Source organism: Eublepharis macularius, chromosome 3, assembly GCF_028583425.1.
Source record: "Eublepharis macularius isolate TG4126 chromosome 3, MPM_Emac_v1.0, whole genome shotgun sequence".
Taxonomy (NCBI): domain Eukaryota; kingdom Metazoa; phylum Chordata; class Lepidosauria; order Squamata; family Eublepharidae; genus Eublepharis; species Eublepharis macularius.
In genome coordinates, this window is record NC_072792.1 from 156,821,625 (window position 1) to 156,846,903 (window position 25,279).

At 38.0% G+C, this 25,279-nt stretch overlaps 1 protein-coding gene across 1 annotated transcript in view; it reads left to right on the forward strand.

Moving 5' to 3' along the window:
• Window positions 1–24,403, forward strand: part of SACS (sacsin molecular chaperone) — a 36,865-nt gene extending 12,462 nt beyond the window's left edge. The window contains exons 5-7 of the mRNA XM_054973946.1: window positions 597–2,079; window positions 4,882–4,973; window positions 10,912–24,403. Of these exons, the coding sequence (XP_054829921.1) occupies window positions 597–2,079; window positions 4,882–4,973; window positions 10,912–22,466 (13,130 nt within the window). The 3' untranslated portion in view covers window positions 22,467–24,403. The remainder of the gene's footprint in view (window positions 1–596; window positions 2,080–4,881; window positions 4,974–10,911) is intronic.
• The last annotated feature ends 876 nt before the right edge of the window (window positions 24,404–25,279 follow it).

Below are 25,279 nucleotides of genomic sequence, written 5' to 3' on the forward strand. Positions count from 1 at the left end.
TTTCAAAGGTGATCAGTGAATACCAAGTTACACTGGCCTAATGCCCTGTCTTTATATCTTAGGTGAGTAGGGTCTCCATCTTCCTGAGTAATTTGCTTCTACTGCAGCAACAGCAGTCATCCAGTATTTGGAAGACAGGGTTCATCAGCTTTTAACCTTTCAGGGTAGGTTAACAAATAGGAAGTTTCTGAAACTAGATTCCCTTTGTTATTGTGAACTTGGTCCTTATTAGTTAATTTATGCAAGGCAGCATCTCAGTAATTTGGCAATTAGTTACAATATCTGGGAAAAGCTGTCCTATCTCTGAGGAAAACGTTCTTTCTGAGGTGGCTCCTTTTGCTTTGATAGTTGATCTTGCTTAAGTTTCTGCAAGAAGGCTGGCACTTCATAAAGCTTGACTCGAGAGGGTTAGAGAGATGTGCGTCTTCCTCACAGCTTTTAGCTGATTTTTTTCTTTTTGCCACTTAAGTTGGGTGTCTTACTGGTGTCTTACTTTACAGCATAGTAATTAACAAAAGGCTTTTAAAAATGTCGTAGGTTTGTATTTTTAGATACTGTTTGTGTGCTGTTCATATTTTTGGCTTTACATTTTGCAGATGTACCAAGTATATTCAGTGGTGACCAAATTGGAATGCTGGACCCACATCAGATACTTTTTGGACCCCGTGAATCAGGCCAATGTTGGAATCTAAAAGATGACAGCAAAGAAATTAATGAACTTACAGACCAATTTTCACCTTTCATTGGTGTGTTTGGAAGCACAAAAGAAACTTTCAAACATGGACACTTCCCGGGTACATTCTTTCGCTTTCCTCTTCGCCAGCAACCTTCCCAGCTGAGTAGTAATCTATATAACAAGGAGAAAGTTCTAGAATTGTTTGACTCCTTCAGAGCAGATGCAGATACAGTACTTCTGTTTCTTAAATGTGTGCAGGATGTTTCCTTACATGTTAGGGAAGCTGATGGGTCTGAACGATTAGTTTTTAGAGTTACTGCAAGTGAGAACAAGGCTTTGAAGCATGAAAGGCCCAACTCTATCAAGATTCTGGGAAGTGCAATAAATCAGTACTGTAAAGGAGTTCCAAGTAACAGCATAACATGTGTGACATACCATATAAACATAATTCTCGAAGATGAGAGTGTTAAAGATGCACAGAAAACATCTTGGTTGGTATGTAATAGTGTTGGAGGGCGAGGAATATGTAATGAGTTGGATTGCTTGGCCGATGACTTGAAATATATTCCAACAATTGGTATAGCTATGTCATTATCAACCAACGAAGAAGAAAAAGGAGCTGTGGCACAGTTTTCAGGAAGAGCATTTTGCTTTCTTCCATTGCCACCTGGTGAGGAAAGCAAGACAGGTCTCCCAGTTCATGTTAGTGGCTTTTTTGGTCTCACAGATAATAGAAGGAGTATCAAATGGCGAGAGCTTGACCAGTGGCGAGATCCAGCAGCCTTGTGGAATGAGCTGCTTGTGGCCAACGTTGTTCCAAAAGCATACACAGTTCTCATATTGGAAGCAATTAAACGAATGGAAACTGAAAAGAACTCAGATTTCCCTTTGTCAGCTGAGAGGATTTACAGATTGTGGCCTGAAAAGAATAAAATAAGAGTTCACTGGCAGCCAATTATAGAACCTCTCTTGAAAGAGCTCTTCCAGAATGCAGTTATATACTCTATCAGTGATCACTGGATAAAGGTGGAACAAGTTTATTTCTCAGAAATGGAGAAGAGTTTGGAGTATACCCAAGCCGTGCTAAACTATCTCCAGGAATCTGGGAAAGAGGTTGCAGAAGTACCAGATAATATTGCAAATGCTGTTGACCTCATTATGTCTGGTACCAAACCTGTGAAAAAAGTGACTCCTGGTACAGTGCGACAAGTTTTAAGAAAATTTGGGCACACAGGATCCGCTGATGAAAAGCTTCATATCTTAGACTTTGTGCTTAGCGATGGAAACTACAGTGAGCTTATTGGTCTGGAACTGTTGCCTCTGCAGAATGGGAGTTTTATTTCATTCTCATCATCTGCGTCAGATCAAGATGCAATTTACATAACTTCAGAAAGTTATCCAAGGTATAATATGCACAATAGTTTGTTTTACTATGACATAAAGGTTTTATTTAAGTGTTGAACTGTATGGTTTAGTTTTTATTAATGGCACATCCCTCTGCAAGTAGTAGTAGTAGTAGTAGTAGTAAATAATTAATAATAAACAACATTCAGTTTATATACCGCCTTTCAGGACAACTTAATGCTACACGCAGAGTGGTTTACAAAGTGTGTTATTATTATCCTCATAACAATCTCCCTGTGAGGTGGGTGGGGCTGAGAGAGCTCCGAGAAGCTGTGACTGACCCAAGGTCACCCAGCTGGCTTCAAGCAGAGGAGTGGGGAATCAAACCTAGTTCTCCAGATTAGAGTCCTGCCACTCTTAATCACTGTACCAAACTGTACCTGCTTGTGTTCTGCTCTAGAATACCTTTGCCTGTATAGGCAGATGGGAATACAGTCTGAAAAGAGGAGGTTTTTTCTAAATTGCAGCCTTTGATCTAGCAAAAAGTCCACAAATGCCCCTTTTCTGCATGAACTATATCAGAAAATGGCCCTGCTTTCAGTCCTTTAGGGAGGCATCAATGGCTTTCTGATATAAGAAGCCATGCCTTGCAACCAACCTACTTTATTCCGGGGGTGGGGGGGTGGGGAGAGAAAAGAAGCCTGGAAAAAGGGGGTCAGGAGCATACAGAGTTGAATAATGAGCTCTTGACCTGACAGTGCAGGACTTGGAGAAACAAGAGCACATTCTCCAAGGTTTAGGGGTGGCACAATATTCTGCTTGTTATGCAAAGCTAACTTGCTTCAAGGCTGTGTTTCTGGATCTATTCTTGCCAATTGTTAGACGTATCACTCATATGGCTAAAGGACGGGCTACAGTTGATTAGGGCTGAAGGGTTGGCGGCAGTGGTTTTCAGCCCTGTGGGCTGGGACTGAGAAGTAGATTGTGACTTCTAAGGCAGCTTACAAAATAAAAATAATAAAACATTAAAAAATGGTAATTAAAAATCCAGCCCAGAATAAAAACATAGATAATAAAAAGACCATTGACAGCTTAAAATAATAGTTTTCAAACTAAAATAATGTTAAAAATAATCAACCCCTCAATTAAAACACTGAGTGAACAAAAATATTTTTGCCTGGCACCTGAAAGAAAACAACAAGACCAGGGATCCACAACTGTAAAGTTAATTATGTATATTTCTCAATTTATCAATTTTAGAAGTGCAGAGTGCAAAAGTGCTAGTGTGAATAAATACATAATTAATTATACAATATAAATACAAAAGTACAAAAATACAGAGTCCATTCATTTACAAACATGGAATTATTTACAAATCTTCACTGTCTGTAACTCATTCTAGTCTTTGTAATGCAGAATGCCAGTGATAGTAAAGGAAGCCGGTAGGTAGAGAGTTTTGCAAGATGTTATTCATTCACAGTCCAAGAACTTGAATTAATATTTGAAAAGACGCCAACGGGAATATGCAGGCAAATTATCATTAACCCGTTTCGTGAGTAAAAAACTCACTTCATCCTGGGCATAAAGTAATTTGGGCCGGACTTTTTTACTCACGAAACGGGTTAATGATAATTTGCCTGCATATTCCCGTCGGCGTCTTTTCAAATATTAATTCAAGTTCTTGGACTGTGAACGAATAACATCTTGCACAACTCTCTACCTACTGGCTTCCTTTACTATCATTGGCATTCTGCATTACAAAGACTTGAATGAGTTACGGACAGTGAAGATTTGTAAATAATTCCATGTTTGTAAATGAATGGACTCTGTATTTTTGTACTTTTGTATTTATATTGTATAATTAATTATGTATTTATTCACACTAGCACTTTTGCACTTTGCACTTCTAAAATTGATAAATTGAGAAATGTACATAATTAACTTTACAGTTGTGGATCCCTGGTCTTGTTGTTTCCTTTCGGTTTGTATACCGGGGTTGCCCATTGTTTTTCCTTTGGCACCTGAAAGAAAGCAATTTAGGTGCAGGTAAGCCTCGAGACAGGGCTTTCCCCTTCTTGCAGGTGGTTTGCAAGACCAGGAGGAGGAGGGAGAAGAGGATCAGGACAGTGTGGGAGAAAAGACTAACAGAGCTGATGGCAAATCTACATTTGTATCCAGATAATGTGTGAGATAGCCATGAGGTGTTTATACAGCCCAGTATATCTATAAATATTTAAAATGAAAAAAGTAGAAACTTGATCAGCATTAACTGATGTGCAATTCCTGCATTTTATATGGGGGAAAGAGAAAGTAGCTTGAAAAGCACAGTGGGTTTAGAAGCAGATCCCTCTTCAAAGTCTTTCAGGGCCACTGATGTTGATGATGCTCCAGGCAGCAGGGGAGATTCCAAGAGACAAAGGCAAGGGAAAAGCAAGGGCCAAAGGCAAAGAGCCAACAGGGAAGAGCTTGAGGATGGCACTTCCCATCCCTCTCTGCTCCAGTTCATCTATCCTCAGTACATTTTCATAATTTTGTAATTTCATTCTTAGCATTTGGTGGACCTCTGACTGATATAATTATGTATACACAATATATAAACTGTAATTACTGGTGGATTTGAAGGAGTTACAGTTACTGTCAAAACTCAGTGGGGGTATGGAAAAGCATATTGTATAGCCTAGTTGAGTGTTCATATCACAGTTAATTGTATGATGGTAGTGCAGTGGAATGTGTGTGGCCGCAGCAGAGGTGGCTTGTTTTATGTTAACTGAGAAGTTCTTGACAGAAAGAAAACTTTCTGCTTTTGAACAATAACATACATTATTTATTTGATTAATATTCTGTTTTTAATGACATACTAGGTCCCTCTTCCCAGGTCTTGACGGAAGATTGCTTGCTGATGACCTGAAGCCTCAAGTTCTCTCTTCTTTGAAGGAAGCTGCCAAAAGTAGAGGTAATTTTTTTCAGTATGTGTCATCATAGTAACAGGAGGGTCCTGTTGAAATGAAGTCTTAGATGATCAACTTTTGAGGAAGGATATGATGGGTTTTTTTCAGGTAACGGATTGTAAATCACCAGGATCAAAGCATGATTTAAATCATTAATTCATTTCCCCCGTTTGTGCATCAAATGCTTTTTATAGAAAAGTGTTTCCTGATTGCATATGATAACATTTAAATCTCTGCAGTTCCACAGATTTATGGGCACTTAAGATTTCTTAATTGGTGATTTCTGCTATGTAATCTCTCCCTCTGCAACCCACTGAATGCCTCGAATTTGGTTCCTAGGGATCACTGAGCCCTCAGGAATAGCTTAGGAGATGCGAGGTGGCAGCAGTGGGAATCATTGCCTCCTGTTAAGAGATGCCCTTAAGCCTTTGGAATGTTTGATTAGGTACAGGGTGTTGATTTACAAGTAGATGATGAAAAGTTAGGATGTTATTTTTTACTTCGAGATTTTCTCTAAGAAGAGAATAGGATGAAGAGTAATGTTCTGACCGGTTAGGTCTCAGGCTCATGTTTCTTTTCCACTTATCTCACTGCAGTGAAAACCCAACCTATGTTTAAACATGGGATCCCTGCTTTGGAAGATTATTCTTTCAGGGTAGGTAGAGACATTGGGTTCAAATGAATGCAGAATCTTATGGTCCATTTATGCCCCCTTCCTGAGTGAAAGGGAGGAGTTGGACTGTGTGTGGTGAAGTCTTAGGCCTGGTGTTCCTGATTCAGTTGCCTGATACAGGGCATAGAATCCGCTATTGGGGATTCTCAGCAGCAGTTAAAATATACACATTTGCATGGTTTTTAATATTTTCATTGCTGCTGAGAATCGTCACTAGCGGATGCTGCTTGAGTCAATCTACCCCTAGAGGGAATAGTTTACACTCCTTCACAGCTGATATTTCTTACTAACTTCCAGTATCTTCAGAAACAAAATTGTATCTTCAAAAACAAAATGACGCTCCTGCGCTTTCATAAACAAATGTTAATTCATGTTTATAATGTCTGTTTCAAAAGGTCTGAACAATGTAGCTCAAATAGATACCAGAGAAGTTACAAATAATGGACAAGCATAAAGTTCACATACCTCTAAACTTTTTGGAATTTGCTGTAATCAACAAATGTCTTTCCCTCTCCATTTATCAGTTTTGGCCTGAGTAGCATTTTTTCAGAGAGAAATCTCAACCTGGTATGGGTCTGATGGCCAAACTAGACATTATGGCATCCATGGGTCCAACCTGTGGACATTGGTGCCATTTTAGAGATGAATCCAGCCATTTAAAAATGCAGTGAGATAGAGTGGCAGCACCAGGCAATCTTGTGTCCCCCTGCCTGATGATGCATTTTAAAGTGTTGAAACAGCTGTGTTTTGGCACTTGAAAGGGCACTGGAGGGAGACAAAATTACCCCGTCCTGTCATGCTGTGGGACTGATGAGGGTCAGGCCCTCATGACATTTTTAAATGCCAAATCTCTAAAATGTTGGCATCCACAGATCAGGCCTATGGATGCTGTAATGTCTAGTTTGCTGTCAGTTTCTCTTTCTAGGGGGAGAAAGTAGCAAGTGGACTGGGCCATCCCACATTTATTTGGTACCTTAAAGCAATAAAACTACAATTAGCAACCAACTAAATACCAAACAATACAGAGTAAACAAGCAGTAATTGCTACTGTCAGGTTCTGGCAGTTAGATCCCCGTAGTACTCCACTGCATACACTCCAGTGTATGAGTTAAAGTTACTTTATTAGAGATCCATCAGTATCAGCATACACAGGCAAGGGTATTGGCAGTGACGTGTATAAAGTTGGAGGGGTTAGTTATAGGGAAAGTTCCCGCCTTTAGGATATGGACGGTTAGCCTTCTGGTGCAAAGGAGCCAGAAGGGGGGGAGGGGGTTTGAGGCAGGAGGCAAGAAGAACTGTAGGAGAGATGAAGTTATTTTTGGTTCCCAGGGAGAAGCTGGCACTCAAGGGCACATTCTCAAGCGGCTGTGAAAACGAAAGTAGATATCGCAGCAGGCACCTGTGAGATAAGCAACCCTCTGCTAGACAGGCCCCAAAATGCCACTTCCCATACTCTCAGAGGTTCAGCACATAATACAGAGCACAGAGAATACTCATGGCAGATACCACAGCTACATACTAAAGGTTGAAGACTGTTTTCTGTGAATGAAAGATGTGACTCCTGCAAAGGATTCTTGTTCTGTTGCTTGGAAGAAAATGTTGAATGTGCAGGTGGAAAATCCCATTGTGCAACCAAAATGCCTTTCCTTATGGAAGAAAATAGGGACACCTTTCCAATTACAGAGAGCTTCTGCACATAAACATGCAGAATCAGAGCCATCTTGTATTATTATTAGCAGATGCATTTCCCCTCCCTCAAAATGTGTTTCATTATATTTTAGCCCATCAGCTCCTCTGGGGATTTTCAGGTAGGATGATCAGCTGAATAATTGCTGAACTGAAGCCTGATGGGTGTGTGTGTTTGATTACTGGATGTTCTGCTTGTACCGTTTTCCAGATTGGTAGTGATTACTAGTCTGGTCCATTGTACTTGTGCTTTTCAAACAGTTTACTTCTACTAATACTTCTTAAGTCATACTTGAAAAATAATCAAGACAATTACTGTTGGACTTTTGTAAGTTTATAAAATGTACAGGGATCTGATTAATGCTTTAAAATATAGGGCTCATAATATTTTCATCAAAAGCAAAGGCACAAATGATTTGAATTAGCTAGTGAAGCATAAATATAAATTGATGTTAATCTAAAGAAAGTACACACTAGGAATAACATACAGATTTATATTTTAGTCTGTTCCAAAAAAGTTGACCACTATCAGTTATAAAAAACAGCTTAAGGACAGAGTTGTCCCAAGAGTACAGTGAACGGAGGCAACCACCCTGGACCATGTGCTTGCGGGAGCTTCCCAGGCACTTTCCTGAAGAAGCCACTGTTCGGTGATTTGCCAGCTAGGAGCTGAGCGGTTCGGAATGGGGCCAAAACCAGATTGCAACATATACTTCAGCCTCAAAACTCCCGCGGATCACATGAGTGCTGCCGTTTGTGCAGCATTTTTGGCTAAATGATGGCTTGGGGCTGAAATCGCATCATACGCACTTTTAGCTACAAGCCACCACCAAAGATCACACTAGTCACATGGCCTGCAGGGTCTTCAAGCAGCATTGAGTTGACAGAACACACAATATACTGCAGTCCCAGGCCATTTCCAATCATGTGGACAATGGGTGGTCTAAGCAGGGCCCACCAATCTTACAAGATCAGGAAATCTCACAAGGCTGGGGGTTGGTGGGAGGAGCTTGTCTTGGACCCTACATTCCCTGCTGAAGGGAATATTATAATTTAATAATTACCTTAAACTTGATTTGCAAAGAGGGTAGAGGTTAAACATCATTAAGGAGGCATTTCAAATAAAAGCAGAGATATGTTTCCTATACCTTTCAGCTTTATTAGAGATATTGGTGCTAGTATAGTATTTCAAATTGTCATTGAATCATAGTCTTACTGAAACTGGAGACTCGATCCAAACCATTTCAGTGGTTTTAGCAGGACGAAAAAGGCCAGAGAATGTAGGTTTCTCTTTATCCCATCTCTTATTAACTGCTTTGGAATTTTCCAAGTTTAAAAGTGATTTGCTGTGTGGCTTGGGAGGCTTCAGTTTGAGAAAGGGAAGCCCAAAGCCCAACCGGGCATGCAACACAATGCCTTGTGTTGCAGCTAATATGTAGACTGTGGAGTTGCATTCTGATTTTGATACTTCTGCTCTCATTTCTTCCTTTGCTCCCTTTCCCCCACACATCAAGGCACAGAAACTAAGTAGTAAAGAGAAAACTGTGTAGAAGAAACATACCTTGAGAATGGTGGTCACTTGTGCTCTTAAATATTTATAGGTGTCCTATAAAAGTGTGTTGGGGGGGTTGCTCTTCAAATCTTGCTTTTAGGTTGTTCCAGGGAGAAAAAATTCTAAAAGAAAGTGAGGTGGCATGTAGGTTTGTAGTGGTATATTAAAAATCAGTTGATAAGTGGAATTATATAAATATGTATATTGTTAATTGCATGGTTGGATTGCTAGTTGCATGTTTGATATGAAACTGGATTACATTTATGTAGGTTTTTTTAGTTTAAAAAGTAAGAAAAGAGATTGTATAATATAAAAATGTTATGCAACCTGCAATATGTAATAATTTCCAATTAAATTGAAGAGATAGAATTAATTTATTTTGGTTGCTGTGTTATTGCCTGAATTTTGCTTGTGTTTCTTGTCCTGATTGTGACCATGTTTCAGAACTTAGGCAGTACTTCAGTGTTTTAAAAGGTGACTAAAGTGTATCACAGGTATTTTAATTTGTAGATGAAACTGTTAATTTTGACTTTCTTTAATAGTAATAATTTTCTAGTATACTACTAAAGTATTGTAAAATATCTGCAGTATAATTTTTCAAGATATATGTCTTGTATAGAACTATTACATATTAGGGATTATGTATTCCATCGCAGTAGGTTCCTTTAGGATAGCTAAGGTTATGCTAGATTAGACAGATAAGTATTGTATTTATTGTATCAAATGTTAACCAGGAAAACCCTACCTAACAGTGTTTCAATGTTGTGATGTTCTGTTCTTGGGATTTCTTAGAGTAACTAGAGCTTGGAACTGATGTTTCCATCTGTTCTAGCTTGTAAATCTGTGGACAGGGTTTTGTATTTTGTTTTTGTTTAAGACTTGTTGATCAAACAACTGTACAATAACATGATTGTTGATCAAAATGTACAATAACATTTACGCTTAAGTTACTTGATTTGTTATAATAAATGTTTATCATCTCTGTCAATATACCAAATCATTCGTTTTGTGTCACTTAGTCCCTTCATCTGCAAAGTATACCCTGAAAAGGTTTTAAATTTAGTACCGTTTTACACATAGATCTATTTAATGATAGAGTATCTTTCCTATCCTAAGCAGAGTTCCTTAAATAAAGGACCCATATTTCTTTACTAAAGATAAAATCGGGCTCCATACGAATCTTTGTTCCTCAGCAGCCAACACATACAAAGTGCTTTCTAGGTACTTTGTCCTTAATATAATTAAGTATATGGCCTTATTGATATTCTTATTTTCAGCAGAGGAACATGCACAGATCAGATGCGTACTGGTGAAACGAACTATCGGTGCATGTTTAAAACAGTGGTAAAGTAGTTTTCTGATGAAATAGTAGTTCTGCCATCTGCCTTGCTAAATAAAACGGATTCACTTGTTAAGGCTTCAGAGCAGATACAAGGGAATAGTTCGCTATTGGGGCATATATGCAAGCATCTTCCCCTTTCTCTTGTTGTAATACAGGCATGTCACACACAAACAATTACTCCTTGATTAGAAAAGGACAAAGGCTGCTTTCTCACACTTTTAATGCACTTTAGCATTGTGTGAAACAGGAAAATCCACTTGCAAATGACCACTGAAGTCCATTGAAAGTGTATTGTCTAATGTGTGTGAAATCAGCAAAAGGTTTTTGTCTAAACTGTTTGCCTACTCTCTTATGGCACTTTGTGGACTGTAGAAACCCCTAGCTTCTAGTATGGCCTGATACATAGTTTTCCTGGTGAGCATAGTAGAGCAGGAATGGTTTGCTTTGTTTCACGGGGTTGGAATGTGACAACTAAAGATGATCCACAGTGATCCGGCTTCCCAAGTGTACTTAATGCTATTTCACATTGTAATCTGATCCAGATAATCAAATTACAATAGAATATGATGACTTTTTAGTAAATGGCTCCAAAAAACAGTTTGTGATATTTTTTTCCTTTTCATCTTTCTGTTCTACAAAAGTATTCTTAATGTTATTATTTAGTTTGAATAGTTTTATTTTTTATTTCAGGAAGACTGTGCACTCAACTACAACTTCTGAATCCTGAACGATTTGCACGACTTGTCAAAGAAGTTTTGAATACTCTGTGGCCTGATAGAGATATAACAGTGCAGTGGTTCCCACATTCTGAAGATCAAAATCACCCACCCGTTTCATGGCTTAAAATGGTATGGAAGAACCTGTATTTACATTTCTCTGAAGACTTATCCTTGTTTGATGATATGCCACTTATCCCAAAGACATTACTAAGTAAAGACCAAGAAGTGGTAGAACTTATTAGACTGAGGACTCCATCTTCAGTTATTCTAGATGATGGATCTGAAACACAACTTCCGGAATTTTTAGCTGACATAACCGAGCAACTTGGTGGGATTGTGATTAAGGAACTGGATCCTTCCATACAGCATCCACTTTTAAAAAAATATGTACATGCCCCATTGCCAAATGTAGTTTTGCAAATAATGGAAAAACTTCCTTTACAGAAATTAACGGATCATGTTGCATCATTCTCCATATCATACAAAAATGCCCTTAGGAGCTTCCTTGCTAGTTTAACTGATATTAGTGAAAAAGAGAAAAGAATCATTCATGAACTAGTGATATTTAAGAAAATTGAACATTCGCTTGATGAAGAACATTCTTTTACTGCATTGAAAGGTTGTAAAGTACTGCATCACACTGCCAAACTTCCGCCTAATGTTAAACTGTCTGTTTCACTAGTTGACAGTAGTGATGAAGCTACTATTCGTTTAGTAAATATATTGAAAATAGAACAGCTAAAGACCACTGATTGCATGAAGTTTATTTTAAAAGACATTGAAAATGACTTTTATTCTACTGAAGAAGCAACAAAAATTATGCTGTGGTTTCTGGAAAATCTGACTTTCCTCAAAAATGAAAATGCAGAAGTGTTGGATTGGCTGACCCCACTAAAATTTATTCAGATTTCAGAAGACAAGATGGTATCAGCTAATGAACTTTTTGATCCTGAGATAGAGGTATTACAGAATCTGTTCTATGGTGAGGAAGACCACTGCTTTCCTCCTCCTGTGTTTAAAACATCTCCAGATACTCTTCATTCTTTGAGATTAATAGGCTTAAAAAGTGAGAACAACTTGGAAGAGAGAGATATTTTGAGTATAGCACATAAAATTGAAAGCTTGAAGGACTGTGCAAGCACTGATCAGGAGGAACTTAGAAGAAAAGCCAGAACTTTGTTAACCATTTTGAACAAAAGCTCTTCATTACTGCATTCACCTGAAACAAAGGCCATGCTAAAAAAAATTAAGTGGATTCCAGTGTGCAAGGAAAGACCTCCAAATTACCCAAATTCATTAATTTGGAAAGGTGATCATTGTAGTCTGTGTTCGCCACCTGAAATGTGTGATTTATCCCAGGCAACCTTAGTAGGTTCCTCAGTTCCCCTTGTAGAAAGTGTCCGATCAAGTGTTGAAAAAGCACTAGGGATTTCAATTAAACCTAGCATCAAATCAGTGTTAAAACATTTTAAAGTGGTAGTAGACTGGCATAGTTCCAAAAAATTTAATGATGAAGATTACTATCAGTTTCAGCACATCTTGCTTGAGATTTATGGATTCATGAATGAACACTTAGATGAGGGTAAAGAGGCTTTTAAAGCCTTAAAATTTCCCTGGGTCTGGACTGGTAAAACTTTTTGTTCACTCTCTCAGGCAATAATAAAATCAGCTTATGATCTTGACCTCCAGCCATATTTGCATCATGTGCCGAAAACTATGGCCAAATTTCATCAGTTGTTTAAATTCTGTGGGTCAATCGAGCTGCTGAGCCCAGACCATGTCTCCATGGTCATTCAGAAAATATATCTGAAAAGTGAACATTCTCTTACTGAAGAAGAGAGTAAGCAAAATCTTCATATCATGTTGAATATTATTAGGTGGTTGTACAGCTGCCAGATTCCTGCAAGTTTAAATACACCTGTTCCTTTATATTCTAGCAAAAAACCATACAGACTTGCCATGAAGCCAATTCATGAGTGTTGCTACTGTGATATCAAGGTTGATGACTTAAATGATTTGCTTGAAGATGCTGTTGAACCAATAATTCTGGTTCATGAAGACATACCCATGAAAACTGCAGAATGGTTGAATGTACCTTGTCTCAGTACCAGGTTGATTAATCCAGAAAATATGGGGTTTGAACAATCTGGGCAAAGAGAACCCCTCACTGTAAGAATTAAAAACATTTTGGAGGAATACCCTTCTGTATCAGATATCTTCAAAGAGCTTCTTCAGAATGCTGATGATGCTAATGCAACTGAATGTAACTTTTTGATAGACATGAGGCGAAATAATGACATAAGAGAAAATCTTTTGGATCCTGGAATGGCAGCTTGTCATGGACCAGCCCTGTGGTCTTTCAACAACTCTGAATTTTCTGACTCTGACTTCCTAAATATAACTCGATTAGGAGAGTCTCTAAAAAGAGCCGAGGTTGACAAAGTTGGAAAATTTGGCTTGGGTTTTAATTCTGTTTATCATATCACTGATATCCCCATCATTATGAGCAGGGAGTTTATGATCATGTTTGACCCAAATATCAACCACCTCAGTAAACATATAAGAGATAAGTCCAATCCTGGGATCAAGATTAATTGGAGTAAGCAGCAGAAAAGACTTAGAAAATTCCCTAATCAGTTCAAGCCATTTATAGGTGTGTTTGGTTGTCATCTTCCATTGACCGTGGAGGCTCCTTACAGTTATAAAGGGACACTTTTCAGATTGTCTTTTAGAACTCAACAGGAGGCTAAAGTAAGCGAAGTCAGCAGTACTTGCTACAATACTGCAGACATATATTCTCTTGTAGATGAGTTTAGTATTTGTGGACACAGGCTGATACTCTTTACTCAGAGTGTAAACTCTATGGTTTTGAAATATTTGAAAACAGAAGAAAGTAACCCAGGTACTGCACAAGATACTGTGACTATTAAAAAAAATCTGTGTTTGTCCAAAGCAATAACTACCCCTGTAATAAGTATTCTAAAGGAAGCTGCTAAACTCATGAAAACATGCAGTAGTAGTACTAAAAAGCTTCCTACAGAGTCACCAAAGTCCTCGTGCATATTGCAAGTAATAGTGGAAGAGTTTCATCATGTATTTAGGCGGATTACTGACTTGCATTCTCCAGTTTTTAGGGGATCAGAAGATGATACACCTTCTTTTTTAGAAATGGCTAAATCGGGCCAGACAAAAAGACCTGCTGATGAGCTGCCACAAAAAACAGTAGACACTACAATGTGGCTTATATGTTCTTGCATGGATACTGGGGAAGCCTTAAAATTTTCATTGCATGAAAGTGGACGAAGGCTAGGACTTGTGCCTTGTGGTTCAGTTGGAGTTATGTTGTCTGAAACTCAGGATCAAAAATGGACTGTGAAGCCCAATTGCAGCAATTTAGGAGAAGTATTTTGCTATTTACCTCTTCGAATCAAAACTGGTCTACCTGTTCACATTAATGGTTCCTTTGCAGTTACATCAAATCGAAAAGAAATATGGAAGACTGATACAAAAGGAAGGTGGAACACAGTTTTTATGCGGCATGTCATTGTAAAAGCATATTTGGACACTCTTGTAGTTTTACGCAACATGGCAGTCTGTGGAGAGCTAGAGAATTACAGTTACTGTGCAGTGTGGCCTGATCCTGACATGGTGCATGATGATTTTTCAGTTATATGTCAAGGATTTTATGAAGAAATAGCTCATATGAAAGGCAAAGAAGGAATCCGAGTGTTCTCTGATGGTTCTTCCTGGGTGTCCATGAAGAATGTAAGATTCTTAGATGATTCTCTGTTGAAACGTCCAGACATTGGAGCAGCTGCCTTCAAGATTTTTCTCAAATACCTTAAAAAAACTGGCTCAAAAAATCTTTGTGCTGTAGACCTTCCTTCATGGGTCAAAGCTGGCTTTGAAGACTCTGGATGTAAACAGATATTACTAGAGAATACTTTTTCAGAGAGACAGTTCTTTTCTGAAGTATTTTTCCCAAATATTCAAGAGATTGAAGCAGAACTCCGTGATCCTTTAATGCAGTATGTTCTAAGTGAAAAGATTGGTGAGTTCTCAGAAATTTTGTCTGTTACTCCATGTATTCCTTGTTCTTTAACTGAACACCCTCTGGTGGAACCATCAAGATTGATCCATCCTGAAGGTCGAGTTGCAAAATTGTATGATAAAGAAGATGGAAGATTTCCCCATGGAACCAATCAGGATTACCTAAATCCAATAATTTTGGTTAAACTAGTTCAGCTAGGCATGGTAAAAGATGATATTTCATGGGAAGACCTTGTTGAACGTTCAGAGTCAGTAGCAGACATTAATATGACTGATCATGCTTCAGCATGTCTCAGAAGCAGTATAATATTAAATCTTATAGATGAAAAGCTTAAATATAGCGATCCCAGAGCTAAAGAATTTGCTGAAAAATTTCAAACAATTCCTTTTCTTCCGTTTCTCACAAAACCAGCAGGTTTCTCATTGCACTGGAAGGGCACTGATTTTAATTCTGAAATGATGTTTTCAGCAGTGGACCTTTTCACAGCTGATCATCAAGACATAATTTGTCTGTTAAAACCAATCCTTAATGAAAACTCCCATTCCTTTAAAGGTTGTGGAAACATTCCATTGGCTGTCAAAGAGTTTTTAGGCTTGTTGAAGAAACCAACTGTTACTATGGTTATAAATCAATTGAAAGAAGTTGCAAAGTCTTTTGATGGCATCACTTTGTATCAGGAAAACATTACCAATGCTTGCTATAAATATCTCCATGAAGCACTGTTACAAAATGAAACAGCTATGATCATTGAGGAACTGAAAAACTGTAGTTTCATTCTTGTTGAAAATGGTTATGTTGACCCCACAAAAGTGTCTTTTCACCTGAATTTTGAGGCCGCACCATATCTCCATCAACTGCCTAATAAATATAGAAATAATTTTCGTGAACTTTTCGAAAGTGTAGGTGTGCATCATGCTTTTACAGTGGAAGATTTTGCTCAGGTTCTTGAGCTTGTCAATCAGGAAAGGGAAACTAAACCACTGACAGAAGAAAATTTTCAGCTGTGTAGGAGAATCATCAGCGAAGGAATATGGAGTCTAATTAGAGAAAAGAAGCAAGAATTCTGTGAAAAAAATTATGGCAAAATTTTGTTACCAGATACACATCTTGCTCTTCTGCCTGCTAATTCTTTGTGTTATAATGATTGTCCTTGGATAAAAGTGAAAGACACAACTGTAAAATACTGCCATGCTGATATTCCTAGAGAAGTAGCAGTAAAGCTTGGTGCTATACCCAAGCGACATAAAGCCTTAGAAAGATACGCATCCAATATCTGCTTCACTACTCTCGGAACTGAGTTTGGACAGAAAGAAAAATTAACAGGCAGAATTAAAAGTATTCTAAATGCATATCCATCAGAGAAAGAAATGCTGAAAGAGCTTCTTCAGAATGCAGATGATGCAAAAGCTACAGAAGTCTGTTTTGTGTTTGATCCTCGACAACATCCAGTTGATCGAATATTTGATGAAAAATGGGCACCACTTCAAGGGCCTGCACTATGTGTCTACAACAATCAGCCTTTTACAGAAGATGACATAAGAGGAATTCAAAACCTCGGGAAAGGCACTAAAGAAGGCAACCCATGTAAAACTGGGCAGTATGGCATAGGATTCAATTCTGTCTATCACATAACAGACTGCCCTTCATTCATTTCTGGTAATGATATACTTTGTATTTTTGATCCTCATGCTCGATATGCACCAGGTGCTACATCAATTAGTCCTGGACGCATGTTTAGAGATCTGGATACTGATTTCCGAACACAGTTTTCAGATGTACTGGATCTCTATTTAGGTGATCATTTTAAACTCGAAAACTGCACAATGTTTAGGTTTCCACTTCGAAATGGAGAAATGGCAAAAGTTTCAGAAATCTCCCCAGTGCCATGTTCAGACAGAATGGTGCAAAATCTTCTTGATAAGTTGCGCACAGATGGAGCAGAACTCTTGATGTTTTTGAATCATATGGAAAAAATTTCTATTTGTGAAATAGAGAAAACTACAGGAGCTCTTAATGTCTTATATTCTGTAACAGGCAAAGTAACTGATGGAGATAGGCTGAAGCGGAAGCAATTCCATGCCTCTGTGATAGACAGTGTAACTAAGAAGAAACAGCTTAATGAGATACCCACGCAACAAATAACTTACACCATGGATACTGAAGACTCTGAAGGAAATCTTACAACTTGGTTAATTTGCAACCGGTCAGGTTTTTCAGCCATGGAAAAGGTATCCAAGAGTGTTGTATCAGCTCACAAGAATGAGGACATTACTCTTTTTCCACGAGGAGGAGTTGCAGCATGCATTACTCATAACTACAAAAAACCACACAGAGCATTTTGTTTCTTACCTTTGTCTCTAGAAACTGGATTACCATTTCATGTCAATGGGCACTTTGCTCTGGATTCTGCCCGAAGAAATCTGTGGCGTGATGATAATGGAGTTGGAGTACGAAGTGACTGGAATAATAGTCTAATGACAGCATTGATAGCGCCAGCCTATGTTGAGCTTCTGATTCAGCTGAAAAAGCGTTACTTTCAAGGCACTGATCCAACAGTGTCACTACTACAAAACACCTCTATGCATATTGTGAAAGACATTTTGAAAAAGTTTCTCTCTTTCTTTCCAGTTAACAGACTTGATCTGCAGCCTGACTGGTACTGCTTAGTGAAAGCAGTGTACAGCTGCATTCACGAAGAGTCAAAACGCCTCTTACCTGTTGTACGAGCTCCAAGCATTGATGGCTCTGATTTGCATTCAGCAATTATCATTACTTGGATTAATATGGCTATCTCAAGCAAAGCTAGGCCTTTCTTTGACAATTTGTTACAAGATGAGTTGCAACACCTCAAAAATGTAGAGTACAACATTACAACACGCAAAACAGTAGCAGAAAATGTCTATAGACTCAAACATCTACTTTTAGAAATTGGTTTCAACTTGATATATAGTTGTGATGAAACTGCAAATCTTTATCACTGTCTTGTGGATGCAGGGATTCCTGTGAGCTATGTGACTCCTGCTGATGTCCGATCATTTTTGATGACATTTTCCTCTCCAGATTCTAATTGCCACATCGGAAAACTTCCTTGCCGTCTTCAGCAGACGAACTTAAAGCTTTTTCACAGTCTAAAACTTCTTGTTGACTACTGTTTTAAAGATGCAGAAGAAGATGAAATCAATATTGAAGGATTACCTCTGCTCATTACACTTGACAGCGTGTTGCAAGTTTTTGACTCAAAGCGGCCAAAGTTTTTAACAACCTATCATGAACTGATCCCTTCACGAAAAGATTTGTTTATGAACACACTCTATTTACGATATAGCACTATTTTACTTAAATGCAATGTAGCAAAAGGCTTTGATATCACTAGCTTTGCTGATTTGTTGCCATCTGTGTTGCCAAGAGAATACAAGGCTAGAGGCTGTATGAGATGGAAAGAAAACTTTGCAAGTGAATCATGGCTTAAGAACACATGGCATTTTATTAGTGAATCTGTAAGTGCCAAAGATGACCAGGAAGATGCAAAACCAACCTTTGAAGATGTTGTTGATACATTGAAAGATTGGGCATTGCTTCCAGGTACAAAATTCACTGTCTCCTCCAATCAGCTTGTTGTACCAGACTGTGATGTTTTGCTTCCTCTCAGTCTTATGCATATAGCACTCTTCCCAAATTCTCAGACTGATAAAGTTTTTCATGCTTTAATGAAAACTGGTTGTATTCAGCTTGCTCTGAACAAAATTTGCTCCAAAGACAATGCACTAGTGCCCTTATTATCAGGACATACAGCAAATATAGATAACCCTTCAAGCATTTTAAGAGCTATACATTACATGGTTCAGACTTCAACATTCAAGACTGAAAAATTAGCTGAAAGTGACTTTGAGGCTCTCTTAATGTACTTCAGTTGCAATCTAAATCATTTAACATCTCAGGATGACATTAAAATTTTGAGGTCCCTTCCATGCTATAAATCTATCAGTGGAAAATACATAAGTATTTCAAAATGTGGAGCATGTTACGTACTCACAAGAAGTATCCCCTCAGTTGAAGTGGATAGATGGACACTGTCAACTTCTTCTGCCTTTCTTGAAGAGAAAATCCATTTAAATGATTTGTACAATGTGCTTGGGTGTGTTCGAGTGGATGACCTTGAAGTTTATCTGAAGCACCTTTTACCAAAGATTGAAAGTCTGTCTTATGATGCAAAGCTGGAACATCTCATTTACTTAAAGAATAGACTCTCCAGCATTGAAGAATCGACTGAAATAAAAGAACAACTTTTTGAAAAGTTAGAGAGCTTTTTGATCATTCATGATGCTTGTAATAGGCTAAAACCTGCAAAGAATTTTTATGACAAAACTGTAAGTGTGTTTGAAGTTATGCTCCCTGAAAAATTCTTTATACCGCAAGATTTCTTTAAAAAACTGGAACAACTCACAAAACCTAAGAATCGTGCTGCATTTCTTACTTCATGGGTAGCATTTCTCCGAAACATGGGACTTAAGTACATTATTTCCCAGCAGCAGATATTGCAGTTTGCTAAAGAGGTCAGTATGAGAGCTAACACAGAAAACTGGACTAAGGATACACTGCAGAATACAGTGGATGTACTCCTTCATCATATATTTCAAGAAAGAACTGATTTATTCTCTGGAAATTTTCTTAAAGAATTATCTTTAATTGCATTCTTGTGTCCAGAACGTGCTCCCGCAGAAATTGTCAGATTCCATCCACAGTATCAAGAGGTTAATGGAACACTCCCGCTCATAAAATTTAGTGGAGCCCAGGTAAATCCTAAATTCAAACAAACTGATGTTTTGCAGCTTCTGTGGACTTCATGCCCTATTCTTCCAGAAAAAGCAACACCTTTAAGTATCAAAGAACAAGAAGGAAGCAGTCTTGGTCCACAAGAACAACTTGAGCAGGTTTTAACTATGCTTAATGTCAATTTGGATCCCCCTCTAGACAAAGTTATAAATAACTGTAGAAATATATGCAATATAACAACATTGGATGAAGAGATGGTGAAAACAAGGGTTAAAGTCCTAAGGAGTATTTATGAATATCTCAGTACAGAGAAAAAGGAATTCCGATTTCAGCTTCGAGGAGTTGCTTTTGTGATGGTTGAAGAAGGTTGGAAGCTGTTGAAGCCTGAGGAAGTAGTAATAAATCTTGAGTACGAGTCTGATTTTAAGCCTTACCTTTACAAGCTTCCACTAGAACTGGGTACCTTCCACCAGTTATTTAAACACTTAGGCACTGAAGATGTCATTTCAACAAAGCAGTATGTGGAGGTCCTGAGTCGCATATTCAAGAATTCTGAGGGGAAACAGCTTGATCCTAATGAAATGCGTACCGTTAAGCGAGTTGTTTCTGGCCTATTCAAAAGCCTTCAAAATGATTCTGTTAAGGTTAGAAATGATCTGGAGAATGTGCGAGATCTGGCTCTTTACCTTCCTAGTCAAGATGGTAGACTGGTAAAATCAAGCATCTTGGTTTTTGATGATGCCCCTCATTATAAAAGTAGAATACAAGGAAACATTGGTGTGCAAATGCTGGTTGATCTTAGCCAGTGTTACTTGGGAAAAGACCATGGTTTTCACACTAAGCTGATAATGCTCTTTCCTCAGAAACTGCGGCCTCGTCTTCTTAGCAGTATTCTTGAGGAGCAGTTGGATGAAGACTCGCCCAAAATCTGCCAGTTTGGGGCACTTTGTTCTCTTCAGGGAAGGCTCCAGTTACTGCTATCTTCTGAACAGTTCATTACAGGACTTATTAGAATTATGAAACACGAAAATGACAACGCATTCTTAGCCAATGAAGAGAAAGCCATAAGACTTTGCAAAGCCTTACGGGAAGGCTTGAAAGTTTCTTGTTTTGAGAAGCTACAAACAACATTACGGGTTAAAGGTTTTGCTCCTATTCCTCACAGCAGAAGTGAAACATTTGCTTTTTTAAAGAGATATGGAAATGCAGTAATATTACTTTATATACAGCACTCAGACAGCAAAGATATAAATTTCCTTCTAGCATTAGCAATGACCTTGAAATCTGCAACTGATAATCTGATTTCTGATACTTCCTATTTAATTGCCATGTTGGGCTGCAATGATATTTATAGAATTAGTGAAAAGCTTGACAGTTTAGGAGTGAAGTATGACTCTTCAGAGCCATCAAAACTTGAGCTGCCCATGCCTGGCACACCTATACCATCTGAAATCCACTACACGCTTCTTATGGATCCAATGAATGTTTTTTATCCAGGAGAATATGTTGGCTATCTTGTTGATGCAGAAGGAGGCGATATATATGGATCATACCATCCAACCTATACATATGCTATCATTGTACAAGAAGTAGAAAGAGAAGATGAGGAAAATTCTAGTTTCCTTGGCAAGATTTATCAGATTGACATTGGGTACAGTGAGTACAAAATAGTAAGTTCTCTTGACTTGTACAAATTCTCAAGACCTGATGAGAGTTCTCAAAGCAGGGACAGTGCACCATCTACACCCACAAGTCCCACAGAATTTCCAGCACATGGACCAAGGACAATTCCTCCTCTGTTCCCTGGAAGGGAAAGTCACAAGTCATCATCATCTAAACATCATTCTCCCAAAAAAATTAAAGCAAATTCTCTGTCAGAAATTTTAAGAGAAGTTACATCAGTGGTGGAACAAGCCTGGAAGCTTCCAGAATCTGAAAGAAAGAAGATTATAAGAAGACTGTATCTTAAATGGCATCCAGACAAAAATGCAGAGAACCTTGATATAGCCAATGAAGTTTTCAAACATTTACAAAATGAAATCAACAGGCTAGAAAAGCAGGCTTTTATAGACCAAAATGCAGATAGAGCATCCAGGCGAACATTTTCATCTTCAGCTTCCCGATTTCAATCAGACAAATTTTCGTTTCAGAGATTTTACACTTCTTGGAATCAGGAAGCTACAAGCCATAAATCTGAAAGGCAACAATCAAAAGAAAAGTGTCCATCTTCTACAGGCCCATCTTACTCTCAGCGATTTTTTGTGCCACCCACATTTAAGTCAGTAGGAAATCCTGTTGAGGCACGTAGGTGGTTGAGGCAAGCCAGAGCAAACTTCTCAGCTGCAAGAAATGATCTTCATAAAAATGCCAATGAATGGGTATGCTTCAAATGTTATTTGTCTACCAAGCTAGCCTTGATTGCTGCTGATTATGCAGTAAGGGGCAAGTCAGATAAAGATGTGAAACCAACTGCACTAGCACAGAAAATTGAGGAATATAGTCAACAGCTTGAAGGTCTTACTAATGATGTTCACACCCTGGAAGCATACGGAGTAGACAGCTTAAAAACACGCTATCCAGACCTCCTTCCTTTTCCACAGATTCCAAATGACAGGTTCACTTCTGAAGTTGCTATGAGAGTGATGGAATGTACAGCATGTATTATAATAAAACTTGAAAACTTTATTCAGCAAAAGGTATGAGAAACATGGTTACAGACATAGTGTTCTCAGAGGTGCATGCCATGCCTCCAGCCATAGTTTTCTACAGCTGCTTTTGGGTGGCATATTATATGCCTGTGTGTGATGGTGGTGCAGAAGCCATCCTCAAATGTGTACAGAATACCACACACATTGATGTGGTAAGTGCATGCCCCGAGTTCACTGTTGCTAGGAAGATCTATGTACTAAATGTAATGAAAAAAATGTGATTTACACGTGCAGTTACTGTACTTCAGAAGTTACACATTTTAAAGCTTATAAATACAATGCATATGGTACTGAGGGCCAAATTAGATGTTCAACGGTAGACCTGGGTTGGTAACCTGAGTCATCACTGAACAGCTACAGAGTGACAGGTGAAGGGCATGATTTGCAGTTGAGAAGCAGTAAAAGAGTATTTAAATTTTCCCTAGCCTGCCATTTTTATTCCTTCCACGTACTACTTTTCCGTGTGATGCAACAAATGTATATCTGGATACCAGAGGCTGGGGGGAAGAGGGTTGACTGTAGAAATGGCAGGCAGGCAGAGGGTTATGTACCCCACTCCCCTGATCACACGATATTTTTCCACTGCAAATCATAGTCTCCCTTCACAGTTAGGTGACATTCCAGATGTCCCCCTGAACATCCAGTTCAGTCCTGAGATACATACAATTAACATTAATTTATATAGCTAGTTAAAAAAAACCTGAGCCTGTTATAAGTAAAACTGTAGAACATATATTTAAAGATTTGCAGGGAGAATGAGCTAAAAAAATGGCTGGATACAGAATACAGTAATATAATTCAAAGAACTGAACTGCACTTTATATAACCAAAGCTTAGGATGATGGTTGGTTAAATCTTTTTGTGTGTGCGCGTGTATATGTACCTATATCCTCAATTTTATCTAATCAATTTTGTTTCCAAATGATGTCTTTTTTTTCTCAGTGTACTAATGTGAGATGGGATGTTATCTTTATAATGTTCAGAAATCTTTGGAGGTGGAGAACAGAACATTCTGTATTCATTTGTTTTCTATGGACATTGATTCATTTCACTCAAAATAATACTTCCTGCTACAACTGATAAGTTTGCCCCACTGTTACATCAGAGGTTAAGGGACCTTTGAAACAGCACAGTTTTTTAATCCTCACTGTTCAGTTACTTCAACACATGACTTGCTTTTCTTGTAGTCTACTTTACATGTTCTGGCATTTTGATGTTTTTGTTTAATGACAGTTACATGAGCATCGATTAGAAAAGTCCTTCATTTTGTCTAGGGTTTTTGAAATTGCACACTGGAGGTCATATTTTTAGAAGCATCCATGTGCCAGCAATTTGTTTTTGTTTATATTTTTTTCATGAACTGCTATTGAGAATAGTATAAATTAGTAAAGAATTTTGGTATACAATGGGATAATTTTTTATTACATATTAAATGGTGCTGCAATGTTAAGCTTTTTTTTAATTTTGTCTCACAGTGTGGCACATGAGATGTCTGACATTTAGTCCATATACTTTCTTTTATAAACTGTAATACTTTTTGATAATGCCATGTAAATTATTCAGTATTTGTAAAAAAAAAATGAAAACGTATGAAATAAATCTACTGCATTTAGAATTATGTTCCATTATTACTAAGTTGTCATAATTTGTTTGATTAATACACTGAAACTGCAATTTCATTTACAGTTTGTAAAACAAAAAAGAACAAAAGAAACAAAAAGGTTGCAACAAAAATTATTGCAGTCAAAAATGAAAAATATTTGAGAAAAGCTCTTTAATTTAAATGTAAACAATAGACTTCAGTGAAAAAAACCGCTCAACAAATTTCTAGGCTTTAAAATATTTATTCTATTACTTCGCAAAACCCATGTGGATATTTCTGCTGTTAAGTGCCATAAATTAATTTTATAATAAACACAAAGATCCCTTCAGGCTGGTGTGTTGATTTTTAAACAAGGACTCTTTCACCAGTGATTTTCAGTACAGGCAGAAAAAAGAATCCCTTTTCAGTTCTTTGGTCACTCAGTTAAGTTGGCCGTTGAGTTACCCAACCCTGTTTCCCCAGAGGCTGCGCGTTTAAATACCTGTGTGGAGCCACTGAGAGATTTTCAGTATCATGAAATGCAGCAACTTCAATATGCGAGTAACACTGAGCTCTCTCTGATTTTCATCCAATTTGAGAGCTGTGGTTAATTCCTTGAAAAAGTTCCTGGGTATAGTTATACTGAATCTGAATCCAGAAAAGACCGATGGATCTTAAGAACAAAGGACAATAGCTTCATTTGTTAAATATGTGCATTGTGCTATCCTGTAAGGGCTGCAAACCTTGGGATTCTTCTTGACTGCTTTGTTGCTAGATCTGCAAGCAGTCTTTTTGATCAATTTAGGCTGATATGTCATCTGCAGCCTTTCAGATTAGTAGCATCCAGCCATTGTTGTTTTGCTCATCTTCTGATCTGATTATTGCAACATGTTCTACATAAGGCTGTGATAATTTAGATTACAGCTTCAACTAGTGCAAAATACTGAGCTGTATTTATTAACTAGGATGTTGCATTTCCATCTGCAGTGACTTTCTGTATGCTTTAGGGCTCATCTTCAGTGGTTGATGTTTATTTTTAAAGCATTGCAGAGGTTGAGTCCGGCATAATTTAGGGAATATCTCCTGTCTTAGCACCTGAGCTCTTGCTTGTGTCTTTTACTGGTGTGATGTAAGAGTATAAGTTGTGTCCAGCTCCATGGATCATTCAACTCTCCAATTGGAAGAGTGCACTGTAGCATGCTTGGCACTATTCCCAGCTAGCTGA